The sequence below is a fragment of the Panicum virgatum genome, chromosome 6K, assembly GCF_016808335.1.
Source record: "Panicum virgatum strain AP13 chromosome 6K, P.virgatum_v5, whole genome shotgun sequence".
Classification (NCBI taxonomy): domain Eukaryota; kingdom Viridiplantae; phylum Streptophyta; class Magnoliopsida; order Poales; family Poaceae; genus Panicum; species Panicum virgatum.
In genome coordinates this window covers 42,931,906-42,954,353 of record NC_053141.1, presented here as the reverse complement: position 1 = coordinate 42,954,353, position 22,448 = coordinate 42,931,906, and the positions used below count along the sequence as shown (strand labels likewise).

Below are 22,448 nucleotides of genomic sequence, written 5' to 3'. Positions count from 1 at the left end.
CCTTGAATCCCAATTGAAAGGTCTTAGATTGTTACTCAAAAAAAAAAGAAAAAAAGAAAGGTCTTAGATTGGATGTCTGAACTGTCCAAATTTCAGTAAGAAACTGCAAGCGTTACCTCTGTTTATGGTGAACCATATGCAAATCAGAATAAGATCTACATTTTTACACAACCCAAAGTATATACATTTACAGAACAGAATGGAAGAACACTTTAGGTTCTCACTAGAGTTCTGTTTTCATGTTGGTGAATCTTTTGAGTGTGGCCAAGAGACGATCTAAATTTCTTTTTCCCATCCCAAACATTGTCATCGTCTCATCGAGGATAGCGTGCTGACAGCAAGATTTCCTCTTCCATGCTGAATTGTCGGCTTGTTTCCTCTGTAAAGAATCCTGCTCCAGTTGTCACACATTGTCCCATAATGTGGTGCTGATTACACTTCCATACCTCCGCATTATGTGCTTGCAGACTCTCCAGTTCCATCTCCACTTGCCTCATTGTTGGTCTTTCTTGTCGTTTCAATCTAGTGCACCTTGCCGCAAGCTCAGCGACTTCTTGGACCCTTCCATCATCCTCCCCTGTAACCTGTGGATCAATTATCCGTACCAGATTCCCCTGTATTAGAAGTGAGTGGAACTGTGCAACAACGCTGCCATCATTACAAGTGAAGATGGATGGTTTCTTCCTGGTAAGCAACTCTATAAGAAGAACTCCAAAGCTGAAAACGTCACTTTTATCTGTCAGTTTACCAGTATAATAATACGCGGGATCTACATAACCCATGGTTCCTTGAATGCTGGCTGTCACTTCAGTTCGGTTAAGTGAAATGTACCTCGAGGCTCCGAAATCTGATACTTTAGCAGTTAAACTGTCATTGAGAAGTGTGTTTGAAGACTTGATATCTCTGTGAAATATCGGTATTGATGCAGCAGAGTGTAGATAGGCTAGAGCTCTAGCAACTTCAAGTGCAATCCTCAATCTATCATCCCATGATAGCTTTGACGCGCCTTTAGTATGAAGATGATGACTAAGACTGCCATTTGAAATGAATTCGTAAACCAGTAGTGGCACTTCTGTCTCAAGACAACACCCAAGGAGCCTCAACATTTCTGTGGTTGATTTGGGAAAGAATGGCCACCTCATTTATGAAATCGTCAATTTCTTTTTGTATTATGATCTTCGATTTCTTGACAGCAACAACATTTGGGCCAAGAATTCCCTTGTACACCGTTCCGTGTCCTCCAAAACCAACCTCATGAGTTTTGTTGAAATTGTTGGTTGCCTTCTCTAGCTCTTCCAAAGTAATAATCTTCCTTTCAGCAATGTCTGCCTTTTGGGATACTAATTGCTGCAGCAATAGCCCATGATTTTGTCTGAAGAACTTTTCCTTCATTTTTCTTGCCTTCCTTAGCTTGAACTTATGTTTCATGGCACGAAGACTGAACCAGAAGTAGAAGAGCAGAGCCAACCCCGACCCCTAGACCAACACCAAGTGCTGCAAATATATAGTCATGTTGAGAAGAGTCCATGATCAACTTATATTTCTGTCATAGAAATAGCAGCTTATATTGAAAAGAGAAGAAATAGTTGGTTCAATATCACATCTGCACCTCTGGTTTGCTACACAGAAATAGAGCATGAATCATCTTACATACTCTTGTTTAATGGTTCACTATAGTCCATTTCATCATGTTTTTTTTTCTATCATAAAATTTTTAAGCAAAGCAATTTCTTTTTGTTGAAACATACGGAATTGTGCTAACTATTTGGTTGATCTTATAGCAAAGTCAAAAATTTCTTAGATGTGGACTACTATAGCTAGCTATTTGTACTGATTTGTACCTGTGTAGGATTTTTTTACTGAGATGCATCCTCCTTTTTTCTTGGCATTCCCATGTGTCCCAAATGGGCATCTGCACTCAAATGTTCCAGGCAAATTTCTGCATTCGCCATAGCACTGGTAGACATCTGGGTGCGCACATTCGTCGATATCTAAGAAAATCAGAGTAAATTCTCAATCCACCATGTTATCCTGTCATGTGTAGAGGTCATGCCAGTTTTAGCCAATACGTTGGCGGATATACCTTTGCACCCATTTCGGGCAGAAGCACTGCCTGTATAGCCAGCAGGGCAATTGCATTGGTACCCACCCGGTATGTTCTTACATTCACCATAGCAATGGTAGAATTCTGGATACAAACACTCATCGATATCTGTACAAAAAATCGGAGGATAAGGCAGTAAGGCACTACAAAATTAGTGCACATTTTGCAGTAGAGAATGACAAAACTGAAACAAAATCTAGTGATTAGTCATCAGCCTAGCTCACCTTGGCACCCATCTGTGATGTAGGGGTTGCCGTCGTAGCCGGCCTTGCAGCGGCAGATGTACCCTCTGTGCCCCTCGGCGGTGGAGTTCTGGCAGTAGCTTTGGCTGCTTCGGCACTCCGGCGCCGGCGCGTCCACCGGGCACGTCGAGGTAGCGCCGCCGATCACCCACTCCAGCACGGCCGGGAGCGCCGGCGGCGGCGCGTCCTCGGCCGTGGCCGTGCTGATCGTGTAGTTCACTCCGCGCTCCGCGACGTAGAAGATGTTGGTGCGTGTCGCCGCACCGTTCAGCTTGCGGACCTGGACGGGGTAGGAGGCGTAGCCGAGGGGGACGGTCGCCTGGCAGCAGCCGACGCTGGAGCAGCCGCCATTGTAGTACAGGACTACAGGTACCGTTGCTCCGGCGTGCTGCTGCCATTGTTGTTGAGCTGCGGCGGGCATAGCGCCGAGCAGGCGCTGACGATGCCGCCGCCGTTCGCGCCCAGGAGGAGCACCTGCATGTTGCAAGCCACCACCGCGAGCTCGTTCCGCTCCTCGGCGAGGATGAACGGGCCGCCGGGACTTAGCCCAGCGCCCCACGCTGTCCCGTTCGCGAGTTGGTCACCGCCACCGGCGCCGGACGGGAGCACCACCAGGTCGTCGCTGATGTTCATGTAGCCGCTGCGGATTCGCACCGTGCTGCTGGAGACGAAGATGTCGGTGACCTCGGTGGCGCCGTCGCCGAGGAAGAGCTTGGGCGGCTGGTAGGAACGATCGCAGGTGAGGTTGAAGCCGTCACGGTAGCAGCCCGGCTCGACGCCGAACGGGTAGGGGATGCTGATGTTGCCGCAGCTGGTGGTGCAGCTGCTCCATAGATCATCTGCCGCCACTGTCGCTGCCATCACCGCTGTACCGGACGATGGCCGTGGCAACGCAGTTGCTGCTATCGCAAGTGAAATTAGTAAAGCCCTACAAACCATTGATGATCAATGTATCTGCTGCTTGGTCGTGGTCAGCTGAAGTCGTAGGTGTTCAACTATTTATCCTTTGCTTTGGTTCAGCAAAAGTATCCTGCGTATGATGTACGGGACGAACATAGCAAAGGTTATTTTTACGGTCTTGCGTGTTTCAGGACGTCATTTGCAGGCAGGCGATTTGTGATTTGTCATGGTCCATCAGAATTACCGTCATTCAGTTTGGGCAGGTAGTAATTTATAGTAGTGCTCCATCAGACCATCACACAAAACTTTTGTCCGTGTGACTGCGTGGCCGACGACTGGCTGTAGTCTGAAGTCTGAATAACTTTTGGATCTCAATGTTAGTATTGATCTCCACCAGTTGGCCCAACGACAACTGGGTCCTTGACTCGCGTCCTGATCGGGGACGCCCAGCCCAATAGACGGCTGGTGGGCCCCCGTCGCGCAGTGCCATATATAGAGGAGGTGGGGAATACGGCACATGACACGAGGTTCGCCGCCGCTACCGTTCCCACCGTCCAAAACCCTAACCCGATCTAGAGGGGGCGTTGCTGCGGCGGGAAGTCCACCGACGCCACCGTCCTCGCCATAGCGAGGACGTCCTCATCGCCGGACGTCACTGCGCGCCACCGGCGCCGCCCTCCACAACTCCGGCGACCCGCTGCGTCAACAACCCTCACCGACCTCGCCATCGCCTCTGCACCCCGCGTCGCTGCCCCAGAGCAATCCTTCCCCCGACGAACCAGTGGTGGCCAGGTCGAGTTCCTAAGAATCAGTGAGTACTCCCACTCGATCTACTGCTAGTTGATCCAAAAATTATAACACTCAAATGCAAGCGTCATGGCTTAGAGGTACACGACAATGTTAATGTTGGATGCATGTGGCCTGAAGTCACAACTTCATTCTCTTCACAAATTGCAATGCAGACCTTGAAACACATGAAATTCTGAAGTTATGGTTGGATTGAAAATTCTAAAATTTTCTGATAGTTTGAGGCTTTTCGCTGGCAGCTTCTGGAGTTCTTTCTTCGGAAAATGAATGGAAGTTTCTGCAAACTGTATTTTCCTTTGTATTATGATTTTTAATAAAACAACAAAAGTTGCAAGACCCTGCTGATTAATCTTGCATTGTAAAGAGATTGATCAACCGTGGAGCATAAGCTTGGCACTCGTGGCTGAATGGCCTTCTCTCCAGCTATTGGTGGAGCAATGTGATTGAAGATGGGGACAATTTTAACTGTACAAATAAATGTTGCAGGCCATTAGAATGATCACTTCCATGAAGAAAGGCACTTGTAGGTTGCTTCTGAAGAACTGCTGTACTTGGAAGGTATTACGAAAATTTCAAATATTTAAACATGACACTCTGTACTAGAGAAGCAAAGTAATAGGGCAAACAAAATACTAGAGAAACAGTTTGACACTGGAATGTGGATATGATGCCTTGATCATCTTTGCAGGCTCGCTGATAACATGACTTCTTCCTCCATACTGTACTGCCTACTTCTATAGTTGTCGCCAACTCTGGCATCGCCTCCTTGAAATGTTTGGCCATTCAGGTCATCCAGCTGCTGTTCCATCCCTGAAATGTAAATGTCTGAATCTTGCAGTCCTTGAAGCCTCATCTCCACATACCGCATCGTCGGCCTGTCTTCTCTCTTCATCCTCAAACACATTGCTGCTATGGCGGCCACTTGTTTGGGCTCGTCTTCTCCTTCTTCCATGATCTGCTCATCAAGTATCTCACTGAGCTTATCTTGATTCAGTAACGTGACAAAATGTGCCACTAAACTGACACCTTCAGACGACAAGTACATACTTGGTTTCTTTCTCGTCAGTAGTTCAACAAGCATAACGCCGTAGCTGTACACATCACTTTTGTCAGTCAATCGTCGTGTGTGGTAATACTCAGGATCCATATATCCGTGGGTTCCTTGTACACCAGTTGTCACTCCAGATTGATCGATTGCGATGCCTCTTGATGCACCAAAATCTGACACTTTTGCTGTTAATCGGTCATCTAGTAATATGTTGGATGTCTTGATGTCCCTGTGCACCACCGATGTCGAAGCGGCTGAGTGAAGATAGGCCAGAGAACAAGCAACTTCAAAGGCAATTCGTAGCCGATCTTTCCATGGTAGTGATTTATGACAGGTTTCCACATGAAGGTGGGCATAAAGAGTTCCATTTGGAATGAACTCATAGACCAGCAGTGGCACTTCTGTCTCGAGGCAACATCCAAAAAGCTTCACTACGTTTCTGTGGTTGATTTGAGAAAGGATTGCGACTTCATTTATGCACTCATCAATCTCCTTTTGAATTACAACTATTGACTTCTTAATGGCGACAACATGCTGGTTTGACAATATGCCTTTGTAGACAGTGCCATGCCCTCCGCCGCCCAGGATTCGAGCCTCATCGAACATATTGGTTGCTTTCTCAAGCTCTTCCAAGCTAAAGATCATCTTTTCGGCAATGTCTTTATCTACTAGTTGTCGAAGAAGCAACCCATGGTTTTGCTTGAAGAAATACTCCCTCAATTTTGTAGCCCTACGAATCTTGAGTCTTTTTGTTGCAAAAATTGCTGCAAGAACCAGAAGCAAAAGGAACATACCAATGCCAAACCCCATCGCAAAAAATACTCCTGTGGAAACATATGATCCTCCAATCTCAATCTTGAAAAATCATCATCCCCAGTGGAATTCAGAAGGTGATTTGATTGGACTTACCGGATCCAACATTTCTTCGAGGCCCCTGGCACCCATCTGACACGTATGGGTTGCCATCGTAGCCGTCGCCGCACCGGCAGACATAGCCGTAGGCGCTGCTCGTGGAGTTGAGGCACTCGCTGTTCTTGCTGACTCAGGCGTTCACGCAGCCGAAGTACGACCGCTTCGCCGCTGCCGCGCACGACGACTTGTTGAGCGTCCAGTCCAGGACGGCCGGGATCACCAGCCCGGCCGCGTTCCCGGAGGAGAGGAGCGACATCTTGACGGCGAACACGTTGTCCCTGTCGCGCCACCACTCCTGCTCCACCGTGAGCGCGCTCGCGCCGGGCGCCACCCACGGCGGCCGTGCCGTGGCGTTCTGCTCCGGCCAGGAGAACCGGATGCGGAAGGACTTGAGACCCGTCGGTATGGGCGACTCGCAGCAGCCGACGCCGTGGCACGAGCCACGCCGGAGCTTCTGCTGCTCGTCGGCGGCGGGACATGACGGCGCGCACGAGCCGAACGTGGCGGCTGCGGCTCCTTGCCGCAGCGGCGTCGCCGCCGCCCGCGCGGCGGCCTGGAAGCCGCAGCCGACGAGGACGAAGCTGTTCCGCGCGGCGGAGAGCACGTACGGCCGGAGTTTGGCGGGGAGGACCCTGACCCTGACGTCGCTGGCGTTGCCGGCGGCGAAGGATCACGCCGTGGCGCGGACGGAGATCGCCAGCACCTCCGGGCCGTCGCTCTGGAGGAAGAGCCTTGGCGGCTGGTACCCGCGGTCGCAGGTGACCTTGAAGCCCGTCCGGTGGCAGCCGTACGTGGTGCCGAACGGGTAAGGCACGTCGACATCGCCGCACTTGCTGTCGCAGCCGGCCAAGGCGATGTTCGCCGCCGCCGTAGCGAGCTGCGCCAGTAGCAGCGGCACGACGAGGCCGCGCATTGCACCTAGCAGAGGCTGTGCTCCTCTGAAATGGCAAGTGCGCAGTGCTTATGGCGCGGCGCAGGCACGATGGCGTCGGGGGCTAGCTGATGAACAGTGAAGTAGGTGGGAGGACCATGGCGGCGTGGCCTGCCGCCGGGTCATGACCGTTGGCCAATTATTCAAAGTCAACCGTGCCTCCGCGCGACAAACAAAAATTGCGAAGCTAATGATAAATCATCTTCAAAAAAATGCGCAATTAACTAGTATATCTACATGTGTAAAAATGAAAGATCTTTACATTTATGCACACCTACTTCGATAGAAAACTATAAAGTTTCCGATTTTCAGTCAAATTTCTGACCTAAGGATAGTGCTTGAAGAATTCTGTCGTCCTTCACCTCCTTATCTATGAGTTGAAGTTCAGATTCACCTAGCTATTGCTAGAGATGTTTTTACTATTTTCACTACTAGAAAACATGTCAAAGATCCCGGCCAAAAGTACCAATTGTTGTTTCAACCGGTACTAATATGAGGCATAAGCACCGACTGCAACAGCAGCCGGTACTCGTGGCCTGGACGAGCCTGGCACTGGACATTGGGTACCGGGTCGTGGCATGACCCGGTTCCAATGTTTCAACATGGGCACCGTGTCATGCCACAAACCGGGACCAAATGGAAAAGACGACAAAGGCACCGGTTTGTGACATTGACCGGTGCCCATTTTGCATTCATTGTCACCGGGTCACCGGGTCATGCCACGACCCGGTGCCGATGAGCAATCCAACGGAGGGGCGGTTGATATTTTTAAGTCCCTGCTATCTCTCCCATCTCTCATTCTCTCATCTCTCCCATCTCTCATTCTCTCATCTCATCTCTCCAATCTCTTGAACGCGTGGGAGCGCAGCGAGAGGCGAGCGCGAGCAGTAGTGCCGCGCGGGGAGTTGCGGCACAGCCGCGGGAGCGGCGCACAATCCAGCGGCCGGCGGCCGCGTGCGACAAGCATATCACGGGCAGCGGTAGGAGGGCCCGGGGAGCAGCGCGGCCAGCTAGCAGCGCCTGTCCGAGGAGGCGAGGACCAGGGGGCTACGGCGGCGTGAAGATCACGGCTGGCGCACAGCCACCAACTACGGCGGCCACGCGCGGCGGGCAGATCACGGCCGGGGGGGGGGGGGGGGGGCGAGGAGCAGCGCGGCCAGCTAGCAGTGCCAGTCCGTGAGTTTGCCGGCAGCTTCAGTCCCGGTTTTCTTACTCGCTTGCTCTCCTCTCTCTCTCGTGCAACACTAATTGATTTGTGGCTGCAAGGGGCACCGGCCGCCGTGAAGCGCGGGGATTGCCGGGCGCGCGGGCAGCTGCCCGCTTGCCGCCGCTGGTGGAGCGCGCGGGCCGCTGGTGGAGCGCGCGGGCCGCCGACGGCCGCCACGGGAGCCGTGGAGCGCGTGGGCCGCCGCCGAGGAGCACGGGAGCCATCCGTCGGAGCCGGCCGTGGTGATTTTTTCTTTTTTTTCTTAGTTTTCTGAAATAGAGATGCATGTGCTGACTTATATCTCTCTTGTGATTGATTCTTTGAATGATTTGGGGATCTATGGATTTTGCATCAATCGATTCATATACTTTTGTTGATTCTTCGAATGATTTGGCATTACTGGTGAGCGATGCGAGGGGAACGAGAGGGGATGGGAGGGAACGGGCTTATTTTTTATTGTTGGCCAAAAATGCTTTGGTACCGGTTGGTCTTTCCAACCGGTACCAATGAATGCCTAAGGCACCGGTGAAAAACCCGGTGTTCTAGACTAAGGCCAATGGTCTCGGCTTGGGGGTACCGGTTGTAAAACCGGTGCCTAAGCACCTCTTCAACCTGTTCTGAAGGCTCGTTTTCTAGTAGTGTTTGTAGAATCAGCAATGATGTCTTGCTTCATTGATAGTTTATTTGGAGTAAGTCCAGGGCTATCTTAGCCTGTTGTTTCTGTTTAAACTCCTTTTCTAACCAAGAGTGCATTGAAAGTCAGAGCTCTTGTCATTTTCCTTTTTTTAAAAAAAAGAAGTACAGAATGTGTTTTGTTATAGGGTAACGTATCTAGTGCAAACCAAGGACCTCGTGCAAACCCGTGCAAACCTACTAAACAAAGTTTCAAAAAATTCTGAAAAAAATCATGAATGTGCTTCTCAGCTTACCTCATCTATATATAAAATTTCATGGTCAAATTCGTCTTACTCTAGAAGTTACAAAAAATACAAATTTTCTGACAACAATAATGGTTCAAATGCATCTCAAATTTGTCTTTTTTGTAACTTCTAGAGTAAGACGAATTTGACCATGAAATTTTATATATAGATGATGTAATCTTAGAAGCACATTCATGATTTTTTTTCAGAATTTTTTGAAACTTTGTTTAGTAGATTTGCACGGGTTTGCACGAAGTCCTTGGTTTGCACTAGATATGTTCCCTTGTTATAGAGAACATATCGAGTGCAAATCAACCTCTCCGTGCAAACTATATAAACTTCAATCTGGATCATCAGATCAACACCACAAAATGAAGTACAGAAACATGTCCTCTATATTGACATAGACATGTGTTTATCTAGGTGTATATCAAAAGTTATTGTATCCACATTTCACTAAATAACCTACAATTTAGAATGGAGGGAGTAGCATTTTCAGATCAAGATTCTCCGGTGGCTCACTCGGCCTTGAAGGGATGGCGGTCTCCATAGCCCTCCAGGAGCTGCAAGTTCTGCAGCCATAGAGCGAGAATGGACAAGCAATTCATGAAAGAAAAGTAATTTAGTGGACTAGTCATCTACTGTACTCTCTAGTGAAACATTCAAAAAAAAACAAAACCGAAAATTTTTCTCTTTACAAGGATATTGATCAAAGAGAGATGTTTGTGTGCAACGCCATCTTATGGCACGGACACAAGGCCTGGGAAACTACCGTGGCGCGCCGAAGCCTGGAGAATCTTTAGCCGCCGCACGACCGCTTTGCAATTCAAAGTTGACCAGCAGTTTTCTGTTTGCCTAGAGAGGTAACCAGCTGAGAACTCTGCAAGTATAAAATTGAAGAGATCTTTCCGTTTATGCATGGATATGCGTGCCCAACTCCCACTAAAATAGTGCTACTAAATGGATTTGGTGCGCACACATCTGGAGAAAAATCAAAAATTTTAGTCAGGTTTTTTGACTTCAAGATCGTGCTTGAAGAACTAGTCTGCCATCAATCATTTACAAAGTTTTCTGACTTAGCTATCAGTTGAATTTAGGTTGGACGGCCCTACGGCCCGAAAACTAGCATATGGGTGGCGGCGACCCCGGCAATGGGAAGCGACGAAGCGGTGGTTCAAAGAGGGCGCCGCCATTCGCTTGGTTTGTTGTCTGTCTGAATATTTGTTGCATCTTCAGAAGCTCTGACAACGACATCTTGTCCGTCTTTCAGAATGCGATTGGAAGCGTTTTATGTTGGAAGTCAGATGCATGAAAAAGCAACACTGTTGCAAGCTTGTTTGTCTTCAAGATGAATTGATGACAGGGTTAAGAATTTGCTTTCTGAATTTCGGCGGTCTTGTTCCGTGTGTACCTCTGGTCGTGCTTCTTCACGAGGGCCTCCAATTCTGTCGTGATGGAGCGGCCAGCGGCGTCGGCCTGGAAGGCCTATTGCCTCACGGCCTCACCTCCGCCTCCTCATCCTCCGCCATGCCATGAGGAGAGACAAGCCAGCCGCCGCCGGCCAAGGCATCGGGATGAATTGGGCGCAAATAGGGTCGCACGTGGGGGCTCCTATACATCATCTTTTTTATTTTGAGATACTCCTATACATCATCTTGTGAAAGTGATTAAGCAACTCTATATAAAGTCCATTAAAGCCCAATTGATGATCCATTTACTAAAAAATATTGAATCACATTCCGAAAATGTTGAATGAATATTTTAAAAATATTAAATTAGCATTTTAAAAAATGTTGACCTAATATTTGAAAATGTTGAACCTCAATATTTTTTTCTCACCTTATTCTCTAGCGCCAGCGGCAGCTACGGGCTCCGGCGGGCACAAGAGTGCGCGGCGGCGCAGGGTGATTGCGGGGGTGGCGGCGGCGGTGCAGGGGTGCGAGGCGGTGGCGGCAGGCGCGGCGGTGGCTCAGGGCGTGCGCGTGGTGGGCGGCGGCGGCGGGGTGACGACAGCGGCTGCGACGCGCACAGAAGTAGGAAGGAGCATGTGCAGTAGGGTTAGGGTTGAGAAAGGGATGGATGGCTAAGATTGGTTGCACGAATTTCAAATACTGAAAGATGGATAAGAAAAAAAAACTTCCGGAAGATATATAAGATCCGCGGTCGCACACGCAGGTGCGTGCGGATCTATCGCACAGTGCCCACACGGGTGGCCCATTCACTCTTGGGCCGCTTCTAGGTGGGTTTTGCCGGCCCACTAGTGGGTTTAAGGCCCACTTTTCTATTTTTTTTCTTTTTCTTCTGGTAGTTCCAATGATTTGTTGTTTATTTTTCTAACAGAATAATTTGTTCTAGTGGAACATTTTTCATTTTAAGGCTAAGATCGGATCTAGCTGAACAAATTTTAAGTTTTGTTTCAATAGAATTTTTTTAAACAATTTGTTCCAACAGAACAATTTTATTCTAATTATAGGAGAAGCAGTGGGCCAACGGCCCAAAAAAAATTTACGGCCCAACTCCCTCGGATTTTTAGTTTGATGGGGTGGGCCGGCTAGCACAAAAGACTAATTAGACTAGTTTGGCGCAGGTAGGGGGCCGCGAGCCGAGTTCGGCTGAAAAAGTTTGGCCGGTACGCTTGGTTCCCGCCAATAAACACAAAATTATTCTCGTCGAAGTTTCGTCGAAATCATGAACCTTCACCTCCAGTCTTCACAAATCACCAGCACTGTCGCCGGAATTTTGTATCGGTGCCTAAGGATTAACACATTTTATATTACTATTTTAGTTAACTGAGCTAGCTGCTGAAGGGGATAGCCAATTATATCAACATACTTTTTTGAAAAAGAAAACTTTATTGATTTCATGAAAGATACATCGAGGTGATACATTATCTTGAGAAAAGCCCGGTATCTGCCCCAAAGGTACACAACCTACAAAAAATTGATAAGAAACTTGACACGCTAATGACTGTCAATCATAAGACTAGGCCGCCACCCATGTGCCTAAGCAAAAAAAAAATCTTTGGCTTGCGCCAAAAAAAGAGGGGTTAATTGGATTCTTGCCATTACAATTTTTCGAGTTCACTGATCTGCCATTACAATTTCTCGAGTTCACTGATCTGCCATTACAATTCATTATATTGGAACCGTGCCACTGCAATTTTACAACTCTTCAAAACCTGCCACTACGTACCCCTTCGATGTGTTTCTTAAAATTTTTGGACCAAAATACCCCTGCCCTCCTCTTTCTTCTCATCCCCTCCCTCCTTGCTCTCTCTTCCCCAACTTCGTGCACTTCCCCGTCGCCACGCTCGCCGCCATGTCCCCCAACTCCGTCCACTTCGCCATCGCCGCGCTCGCCACCATGTCCCTCGGTGCCGTGCTCAACACCGCCAACCCGCTCAACACGCCCGCCGAGATCGCCAAGCAGGTCGCCGACGCGCGCCCCGTCCTCGCCTTCACAACCCGGGACCTCCTCCCCAAGCTCCCCGCGGCCTCCGCGTCGTGCTCCTCGAGCCCGAACGCCTCCCCTCCGACCCCGCCGTCGTTGTCGCCACCATTGGGTGTCATGGATGTCGAGCAACCCTAGCACTGGCAGGGCGCAGAGAGATCTGCCGCGATGGAGGAACGGGCGCGCGGAGACGACGCGGCTGAAGGACGCGCACGGCACATGCGCGGGCGAGGTCGGCCGCGTCGTCGAGGCGGAGGAAGATCTCCTCTAGTGGGGGGACTAACCGTGTGTGCCTGGTGCGGGCGACGCGACTGGGGACGGTGAGGCGCTCGTCCACCGCGCGACGAGGCGGAGCACCTCGTCGGCGCTCCCCAGACGCCGCGAGGCGCGCGGTGCGGCGGGAGGCGCGCTCGAGGCGGCGCCAGCGGCGGCAGACGAGCGCGCAGGCGTCGAGGTTGCGAGTGCTGCCGGCGCTGCCGGGCGCCGCGCCGACGCGGCGGATCATGTCGTCGAGAAGCTCGAAGGCCGTGGCAGAGGGGATCTGCCATGGAGAGAGCAAGGAGAGTGGATGAGAGGAAGAAGAAGGGCAAGGGTATTTTGGTCCAAAAATTTTAAGAAACACAACGAAGGGGTATGTAGTGGCAGGTTTTAAAGAGTTGTAAAATTGCAGTGGCACGGTTCCAATATGACGAATTGTAATGGTAGATCACTGAACTCGAGAAATTGTAATGGCATGGATCCAATTAACTCAAAAAAGAGACGCCGCTACAAAGAAGTCTTGCGAAGTACAATTATATCAACATATGCCTACGAAACAACAAGAAACCATGAATTGTAGCTGAGAGTTTCATTCAAGAATTCTTGGAAACGTCAATTTGAAACATTCATCAAGTACTACTGCATATACGCAACCGAGTATAAAAGCAGTATATACTAGAGATGACTTTGCTGTTGTTGGATGGGAATGTAGCATGACGATCAGCGCTCCAAGCTCGCAGAAAATAAGATCTCTTCCTCGATGCTGTACGGTCTACTGCAACTGCAATAGTCGTCGTCCCTGGCATTGGTATTTCCTCCTTGAAGTGTTAGGGCGTTCAGTTCATTCACCTGATCCTCTTCGATCACTGAAATGTTAATCTCTGAAGCCTGCAGTCGTTGAAGTCTCATCTCCACGTTCCGCATAGTCGGCCTGTCTTCTCCCTTCATCGTCAAGCACATTGCTGCTATTTCTGCCAATTGTTTGCCCTCCTCTTCTCCTTCTTCTATGACCTGCTCATCTAGTATCTCATTGAGCTTACCCTGATTCAGTGACGTGACAAAGTGAGCCACAAGACCGACACCTTCAGGCGAAATGTACATAACTGGCATCTTTCTTGTTAGAAGTTCAACAAGCATGACACCGTAGCTGTAGACATCACTTTTGTCAGTCAATCGCCTTGTGTAGTAGTACTCGGGATCCATATAGCCGAATGTTCCTTGTATGCCAGTTGTCACTCCTGATTGATCGAGTTCGATGCCTCTCGATGCACCAAAGTCTGACACTTTCGCTGTCAATCGATCATCAAGTAGTATGTTGGATGTTTTGATGTCCCTGTGCACAACTGACGTCGAAGCAGATGCGTGAAGATAGGCCAGAGAACTAGCAACTTCAATGGCAATGCGAAGCCGATCTTTCCATGGCAGTGGTTTTTGAGGGTTGTCAACATGAAGGTGAGCATGAAGTGTCCCATTTGGAATGAACTCAGAGACCAACAATGGAACTTCTGTCTCAAGGCAACAACCCAAAAGCTTCACTACATTTCTGTGGTTTATTTGGGAAAGGATGGCAACTTCATTTATGAACTCGTCGATCTCCTTTTGAATTACAAGCCTTGACACTTTAATGGCAACAACACGCTGATTTGACAGTATGCCTTTGTAGACTGTGCCGTGCCCTCCACCGCCCAGGATGCGAGTCTCATCAAACCTGTCTGTTGCTTTCTCAAGCTCTTCCAAGCTATAGATCATCATTTCGGCAATGTCCTTATCTACTAGTTGCCGAAGCAACAGCCTGCGGTTTCGCTTGGAGAATTTCTCCCTCATTTTTATGGCTTTACGAATCTTGAGCCTTTTTGTTGCAAAGATGGCAGCAAGAACCAGAAGCAAAACGAACATGCCAATGCCAATCCCCATGGCAAGAAATACTCCTGGGGAAACACTTGACCCTCAATTCAGAATCTTGAAATTGTGATCAAGAAATAAAAAGGACTCAAAGAAGGGGATTGGATCGAAACTCACCAGCTGCTATATGCATTCGAGAGCCTTGGCAACCGTCTGGCACGTAAGGGTTGCCATTGTAGCCGTCGTTGCACCGGCACACATAGCCGTAGGCGCTGCTCGTAGAGTTGAGGCACCCGCTGTTCTTGCTGACGCAGCCATAGTCGGACCTCTTCGCCGCCGCCGCGCACGACGACTCGTTCAGCGCCCAGTCCAGGACGGCCGGGATCACGAAGCCGGCCGCGTTGCCGGAGTTGAGAAGCGACAGCTTGACGGGCACCACGTTCTCCCTGTCGCGCCACCACTCCTGCTCCACCACGAGCACGCTGGCGCCGGGGGCCACCCACGCCGGCCGAGCCGTGGCGTTCGGCTCCAGCCAGGAAAACCGGACGTCGAAGGACGCGGCGAGGCCAGCCGGGATGGGCGCCTCGCAGCAGCCGACCCCGTCGCACGGCCCGTGCTGGAGCTTCCGCTTCTTGGCGCCCGGGCAGGATGGCGCGCACGACGAGCCGAACGCGGCGGCGGCGGCGTCCCCTCGCCGCGCGGCGGCCTGGAAGCCGCAGCCGACGAGGACGAGGCTGTTCCGCGCGGCGGAGAGCGCGTACTGGCGGCGGAGGCTGGCCGGGAGCACGTCTACCTTGGCGGTCCTCGTGGTGCCGGCGGCGAAGGACCAGACCGCGCCGCGGACGCGCACCGTGCTGTTCCGGAGGGACACCTCCAACACCTCCGGGCCGCCGCCCCCGAGGAAGAGCCTCGGCGGCTGGTGCGCGCGGTCGCAGGTGACCTTGAAGCCCGCTCGGTGGCAGCCGTCGCTGGAGCCGAACGGGTACGGCACGTCCACGCCGCCGCACTTGCTCTCGCAGCCGGCCAAGGCGACGCCCGCCGCAGCCGACGACGTGGTGGCGGCCGTCGCGAGCTGCAGAAGCAGCAGCACCGGCACGGGGAGGCTACGCGTTGGCATCTCACGCCTAGTAGACGACTGACGTTTGAATTTGCAAGCCTGCAATACCATCTAAGTGCTTAAGTTATGGCGCGAGCACGAGGTGGATTAAGCAGGTGTGGTAGATTGACGCCGTGTCCGGCGACTCAGGAGAAACTTTGGCCTATTCAAAGTCTCACTAGCAGTTGGTAATTTTTTGCGTCGAGAAGTTAGCAGGTGAGACCGTAATTTCCGTGAGAAGAAACATACTAAATTACAAGACTTACAGTTCTGATGAACTACTGCAGGGGTCAAATACGTGCCTGCGTAGACATGAACAATCTTTTCTTACGGGCAACTTCCATTTGAATAACAGATTACTAGGTAGTAGGTACCCCTAGCCTCTGACACTGGAAGGTGTTTGAGAAAGAGGCCAGGAAGCAACTCCGGTGCCTTCTCGCCACCTTCAACCAATGAGCCAGCAGCTCCGTCGCCATTTCAAGTCGAGCAGGCATCTCCGGTGCCTCATCATCCGCCTTTGCCCAGTAGTCCGGTAGCCGCTCCGATCCAGAGCCTTTCACAAGGCGATCAGGATTCAGGAAACAGCAGCTATGGCGCCTCCTGCACCTTCATCACTCAAGAGAGGCCTGTCCAAAGTCCAGCAGTTGGTAATTCTTTTTGCATCGAGAGGTAAGCAGTTGAGACCGTAGCTCCGTCAGAGAACAGACGACTTTACAGTGCTGATGATGCTATTCTTAATTTATTATCTCATGGACGTTCTTTATTTTCGTATGTGCAACTTCCACTTAGACTAGGTATGCATTCGGTGACATAAGATTTTTGGAATTCAGTTCCAGTTTCCAAACCCTGACATTGGGTGGTGCTTGAATATGTCGCTCAACCATTACTGATGTGGGTGTTGTAGTTGTAGACATAGTATCTCTGTTCCCCAACTATTCAGACGCTCAGGACAAATGGCTCGGAAACTCTTACCTCAGAATTCAGACGTTTTTTTTAGATCAGACGTTTGTAGTATTGCTATTTCTGACGGTTATGAATTGATTGTTATAATGAAATATATGTCTGCAAGTGACCCTGAAGCTAGCACGTCCTTTTAGAACTTACATGTCCAAATTTTGAGCAACAAAATAGTTTTATATTAAAAGTTGTTGATCGTATGAATGCTATAATTTTTATATAAATATCAAATTCATCTGTGATCATATGAAAGAGTTACAAACTTTTTAAGATCTGTGGATGGATTACATTTCACCCTTTCGATGGATGTAAATTAGATTTTTTTTGCACCACGATTTGGTGAAAATTGGTATTTTTATCACTTCATTGTGCAAATATAATTTTGCACCTCGAAATGGAGAAATTTAGTTTTTCTGACTTTCTAAAATTTTGTAATGCAACGGAGAAAATTTATTTCTGTCTATTGAAATGTCCACAGAGGTATATTTTTGTATTTTTTTAGTATCAAGATTTGTTCTTATAATTACTACATCAAGCAGTATTATAAATAACAATAATAATATTCTTGTTCCCATGGATATTCCTAAGAAATAGCACAGATGGGCAGTAGAACATTGCATCATTGTACAAGGCTACAAGCATAGAGGAAAAAAGTTAGGAGCTGCAAAACTTAAGGCATAGTGGTCTTTTGCTCCTCCTTCAGTGTATTAAACAACGATTTTGTAGTTTCCTAGGATGAATACCAGACATAAGGGTGCCCCATTGGGAAAACCATGTTTGTTCATATTTGGACGAAAGTTGTCTTTCAGGATGGCATAAGTGAGTTAAGTATGTACTATGTAGGTCAGGTACCGCACAAGCAAAAAACTGAAGAACCATAAAACAAAGATACAATAGATAAATTTGACATTGGATCTGGACGTCCTGCCAATATCATCGCTCCAGGCTCACTGACAGAAGGATCTCCTCCTCCATGCTATATTGCCTACTGTGATAGTTGTAACTGGCTTCACCATTGCCTCCTAGGTATTTGAGGTGTTCCTCCACTCCAGAAATATCAATATCTGAACCTTGAAGTCGTTGAAGTCTCATCTCCACATTCTGCATCGTCGGCCTGTTCTGTCCTTTCAACCTTAAGCACTTTGCTGCTATTGCAGCCACTTGTTTGGCCTCATGTTCTCCTACGGCGACCTGCTCATCCAGTATCTCACTGAGCTTATCTTGATTTAGAAGCATGATGAAGTGTGCCACTAGACTGATACCTTCAGGTGACATATACACACTTGGCTTCTTTCCTGTTAGTAGTTCCACAAGGATGACGCCATAGCTGTAGACATCACTTTTCTCCGTAAGATGTCCTGTATAGAAATATTCAGGATCCAAATATCCATGTGTCCTGTTATACCAGTTGTCACTACTGATTGGTCTACAGAGATGCCTCTGGAGGCACCAAAGTCTGAAATTTTTGCTTTCAATCAATCATCAAGTAATATGTTAGTTGTCTTGATGTCCCTGTGTACCACAGAAGTGGTAGCAACTGAATGAAAATAGGCCAGAGAACTAGCAACTTCAAAGGCAATCCGCAGTCGATTTTTCCATAGCAGTGGTTTTTGAGGGTCATCAACATGAAGATGTGCATAAAGTGTTCCGTTTGAAATAAATTCATAGACCAGCAATGGAACTTCTGTTTCAAGACAACATCCAAACAACTTCACTATGTTTCTGTGGTTGATTTGAGACAGGATGGCGATTTCATTTATGAATTCATCAATCTCCTTTTGGACTACTATTCTTGACTTCTTAATGGCAACAACACGCTGATTTGACAACATGCCTTTATAGACAGTGCCATGCCCTCCATCACCCAGGACTCGGGCTTCATCAAATTTATTGCCCTCTCAAGCTCTTCCAAACTGAAAATCATCTTTTCAGCAATATCTTTATCAACTAGTTGTCTGAGCAACAACCCACGGTTTTGCTTGAAGAAATGTTCTCTAATTTTCTTTGCTTTATGAACACTAAGTCTCCTGTTAGCAAAGATGGCAACAAGACCCAGAAGCAGAAGGAACAAACCAATGCCAATTCCAATTGCAAGAAATACTCCTGCAGAAACATATGGTCCTCAATTTAAAATCTTGAATTTGTAATTGTGTAATGGACCAGGAAGGTAATTGCATCCAATTATCCAACTTACCAGCTGTAACATGCTTTCGAAGAGAGCCCTGGCACCCATCCAGCATGTAAGGGTTGCCATCATAGCCGTCGTTGCACCAGCAGACGTAGCCACAGGCGCTGCTTGTGGAGTTGATGCACTCGCTGTTTTTGCTGACACAACCAAACTCAGGGCGCGTCTGGGCTGCCATGCACGACGACTGGCCAACTATCCAGTCCAGCATGACTGGGATCACCTGCCCGGTGACATGCCCCAAGGAGAGAAGCCATACCTTGAATGCAGAGGTGTTCGTGTCGCGCCACCACTCCAGCTCCACCACGAGCACACTCACATTGGGCGCCATCCATGGCGGCCAGGCCGTGGCGTTCTTGTCCAGCCACAAGAACAGGATATTGAAGGACGTTAGACCTGTCGGGATGGCCGCCTCGCAGCAGCCAACACCAGCGCACTGGCCAGCAGGCTGGACCTTATTCTGCTGATCTTGCACGGTACAGTACGACATGCACAAAGGGAACACGGCGGCTCCTTGTTGTGATGGCATCGTCATCCGTGTGGTGGCCTGGAACCCACAGCCAAGGATGACAAGGCTGTTCCGATTGGCAGAGAGCACGTAGGGCTCAAGGTTTGCAGGGACGACATTTTGAACACTCCGTCGCTCATGTTGCCGACAGCGAAGGACCAGACCGTTGCGCGGACGCGCACCGTTCTGTTTTGGATGGAGATCTCCAGCACCTCCAAGCCCGTGCCATCGCCACCAAGGAAGAGTTTGGGAGGGCTGGACGCGTGGTCGCAGGTGACCTTGAAGACTCGCCGGTGGCAGCCGTAGCTGGTGCCAAACGGGTAGGGAACGTTCACTTCGCCGCACTTTCTCTCACAGCCATCCAAGGTGATATTTGCCGCCAATGGTGTGGTAGCAGCCGCCGCGAGCTGCATGAGCAGCATCGGTAAGATGAGGTTACGCATGGCATCTATGAAGCTGTTCTGGAAATGGTAAGCTAGTTAGCAACTGTGCAATGCCAAGAGGAGTGTGTAAGGGCTAGTGTGCTAATCTGTTACGAGCTACTGTGTATATATAGTAGTCTAATACTCCCTACATTTCAAAACATGGGATGTATTAGGATTTGAGAAGTCAAAGTTATAGACTTAGCCATAAATGAATCAAATTATGCACATATTTAATGTATAGAAGATGCATCTGCAGATCTGTTTTACATATCTCTCAATAAAATTCAGTTTCATAGCAATTGATTATATATCATAGCTCATAACTCATAAGAGAAATTGAGGTCAACATATACTTTGAAATACTTTGTTATATTTTAATATGCTATGAAATGGAAAGAGTAGTAGGTAAGTTTGTTCATTGGAAATGGCAAGTGTGCAATGCCATCGATCAGTGGCTAGCATCTTTTATGGGGCTATGGAGCTTCCAGCATACTAAAGAAAGGAATCGGGGCTGGGTCCGAACCTGGGTGGCATCAGACAAAATGACCTACTCTACCAAATGAGCTAGACTCGTTCAATATAGTGCAGAGGCAGGTAGAAACTGGGGGGTGGGGGGATGTTATAGCAGGCAAGACCGTGTTTAACATACATCACAGATGATGACACAAACATCTCAATCAGCTTGAAATGCTTAATTTACTATCAGCATAGCCATATTGCGTTCAGAAAAAGGGCCAGTGCAGCCTATGCAACAACATCTAGTAACTTATGAGAATATTTAGTTATTATAGTGATTTTGTTGTTGTAGATCCACTTGAAGATAACTGGTATTGTGCTTAAATTTAGAAATAAATAAGCAATTCTGAAAACTCACTGTCGGTATAAGTTTTTCCGATCATGTATATCATGGAATGAATCTTCTTGAAGCTTTCAAGTGCCATCTTCATCAGTATTTTTTTTAGATCTCTTCATCAGTATTGCTGAGTTGCTGTAGTGTAGTTCGCCTTTGTCCTTCAGTTAGTTCGCACTGGTGTTGGTCTTCCTTGTCTAGATGTTATATTCTTCAGTCCATCACAACTGGGGCCAAATGTGGAAGACAGAGTCATATCACCGGAAATAGAAGATGAATGACACCGTTGTAAAAAGAATTCCACGAGAAGAATTCCAAAACTGAAAGTGTTTGTTTCGACAGTGACCTGTATAGTACAAAAGATCTGCATAACCCATAATTCCTTGAATACTACTAGCTATCACTTTTGTCTGATCATCTACTCATCTAGGGAGCGCCTGGAAGATCCAAAGCCTGATGCTGCTAATAATTAGCACTCTAAACATATGCTGAAATGGAAGAACTTCCTGCTCGAATGATCTAACCAATGACGCTGATGCTGCTATAGACGATAAAGTGGTTGTTCATACAGCATCGGTATGGCTATCTTCTCACCAGAAAGCTTCCAATGATAATCATGATCTTGAACAGCAGCATGATAGTCTCTATCGATATCTTCCTTTTCGAATGAATAAGATCATTTGGTAGAAAACAGAAGCATTCCTGTACCAGTGCGGCCATTGAAGAGGTAAATATAGGATGATAGGATCAGACCACTTTAAAATATCACAGGCCGGATCATTAAACAACGAAATTAAAGTGCCTTCCCACATTTGAATGTTTCCTTGCGGACTTCGCTAGATATGCAACTTGAAGAAAGATAATACAGTAACTTCAGAAGACCACAGGCCAACTATCCCAAACTTTGTTTTCCAAAGCAGACGACTATCCCAAACTTTACTGCAAAGTGTAAAAACTGCGTCCTGATAATGGGAGGTATTTGCAGCTGAATTTCATATTGTTCTAAAACAAAACTGAATTTCCCATTGTAGCACATTGAATCCAATAGCTCACAAATCACCAGGTCTGTATAGGTTCACAAGGCCTGTCCTCAATGTCGACGATAGCTTTTCACAAAGCACTCCAAGCCATCTCCAACAAAGCTGAATATCTGCACCCTAACAAACCAATTCGTCCTCTTCAAATCCCTGGCAACACGAACAACACAACTCTTCAACCTGTGCGCAAATCGCCAGAGACTCAACAGCACAATGTCCTCATACTTACAATCCGACACCATCTCATCCTCTGCATCCAAGAAAGCCACCCGTATGCATTCCTGAATCAGCTCTGTCGCCGTAGTACCAGGCAGACCATTTAAACAAGACGGCATCTTGGTGGCTAGTGCTCCAATGCTCCCTTGCGAAATTGCAGCCCGCATGGTGCACCGAGGTTGCAGAATCGGTCATACCTTCCATGGCCCATGGGGACGCCACTTCGTAGACATTCCGTCGAGCAGCTTGCGACCCGCTCAATGTATGTGCAACAGCGTCTTGTACAACCCAGAAGGTAGGTGCGAAAGCTAGCTAGGCTCGTTTCCCTGCACCTCCTTGACGGATCACAGCACAACGATGGCTGCTCCTACAAGGAGCGCCCATGCGCCTTCCCGGGACGCTGCCAGGCCAAGCGCGCTGCCGGTGCGGCGAATCCGGCGTCGGGCGCGGTGGAGAGAAGGCGGCGCCCCGGCCGCTTCTGATTGCATTGGTCCTGGACGGCCCAACCCGTTGTTGACATCGGCCCAACCCGTGTTGTTGACTAGTGCATCCA

At 48.6% G+C, this 22,448-nt stretch overlaps 3 protein-coding genes and 2 pseudogenes across 3 annotated transcripts; all 5 read right to left on the bottom strand.

Moving 5' to 3' along the window:
* Positions 1–303: 303 nt before the first annotated feature.
* LOC120713517 lies at positions 304–3,207 on the bottom strand (annotated as a pseudogene).
* A 1,354-nt stretch (positions 3,208–4,561) lies between these two features.
* LOC120639246 (wall-associated receptor kinase 3-like) lies at positions 4,562–5,952 on the bottom strand. The gene has a single exon (XM_039915227.1). The coding sequence runs from the start codon at positions 5,909–5,911 to the stop codon at positions 4,730–4,732; it is 1,182 nt and encodes a 393-aa protein (XP_039771161.1). The 5' UTR covers positions 5,912–5,952; the 3' UTR covers positions 4,562–4,729.
* An 81-nt stretch (positions 5,953–6,033) lies between these two features.
* Positions 6,034–6,941, bottom strand: LOC120639248 (wall-associated receptor kinase-like 8). The gene has a single exon (XM_039915228.1). It carries the CDS (start codon positions 6,924–6,926, stop codon positions 6,684–6,686), a length of 243 nt encoding a protein of 80 aa, XP_039771162.1. The 5' UTR covers positions 6,927–6,941; the 3' UTR covers positions 6,034–6,683.
* A 6,558-nt stretch (positions 6,942–13,499) lies between these two features.
* LOC120713516 (putative wall-associated receptor kinase-like 16) lies at positions 13,500–15,738 on the bottom strand. The gene is made up of 3 exons (XM_039999459.1): positions 15,301–15,738; positions 14,799–15,243; positions 13,500–14,707 (listed from the first exon to the last, which is right to left on the bottom strand). Exons 1-3 carry the CDS (start codon positions 15,736–15,738, stop codon positions 13,500–13,502), a joined length of 2,091 nt encoding a protein of 696 aa, XP_039855393.1.
* Positions 15,739–17,344: 1,606 nt separating this feature from the next.
* LOC120712761 lies at positions 17,345–22,045 on the bottom strand (annotated as a pseudogene).
* Between the last annotated feature and the right edge of the window lie 403 nt (positions 22,046–22,448).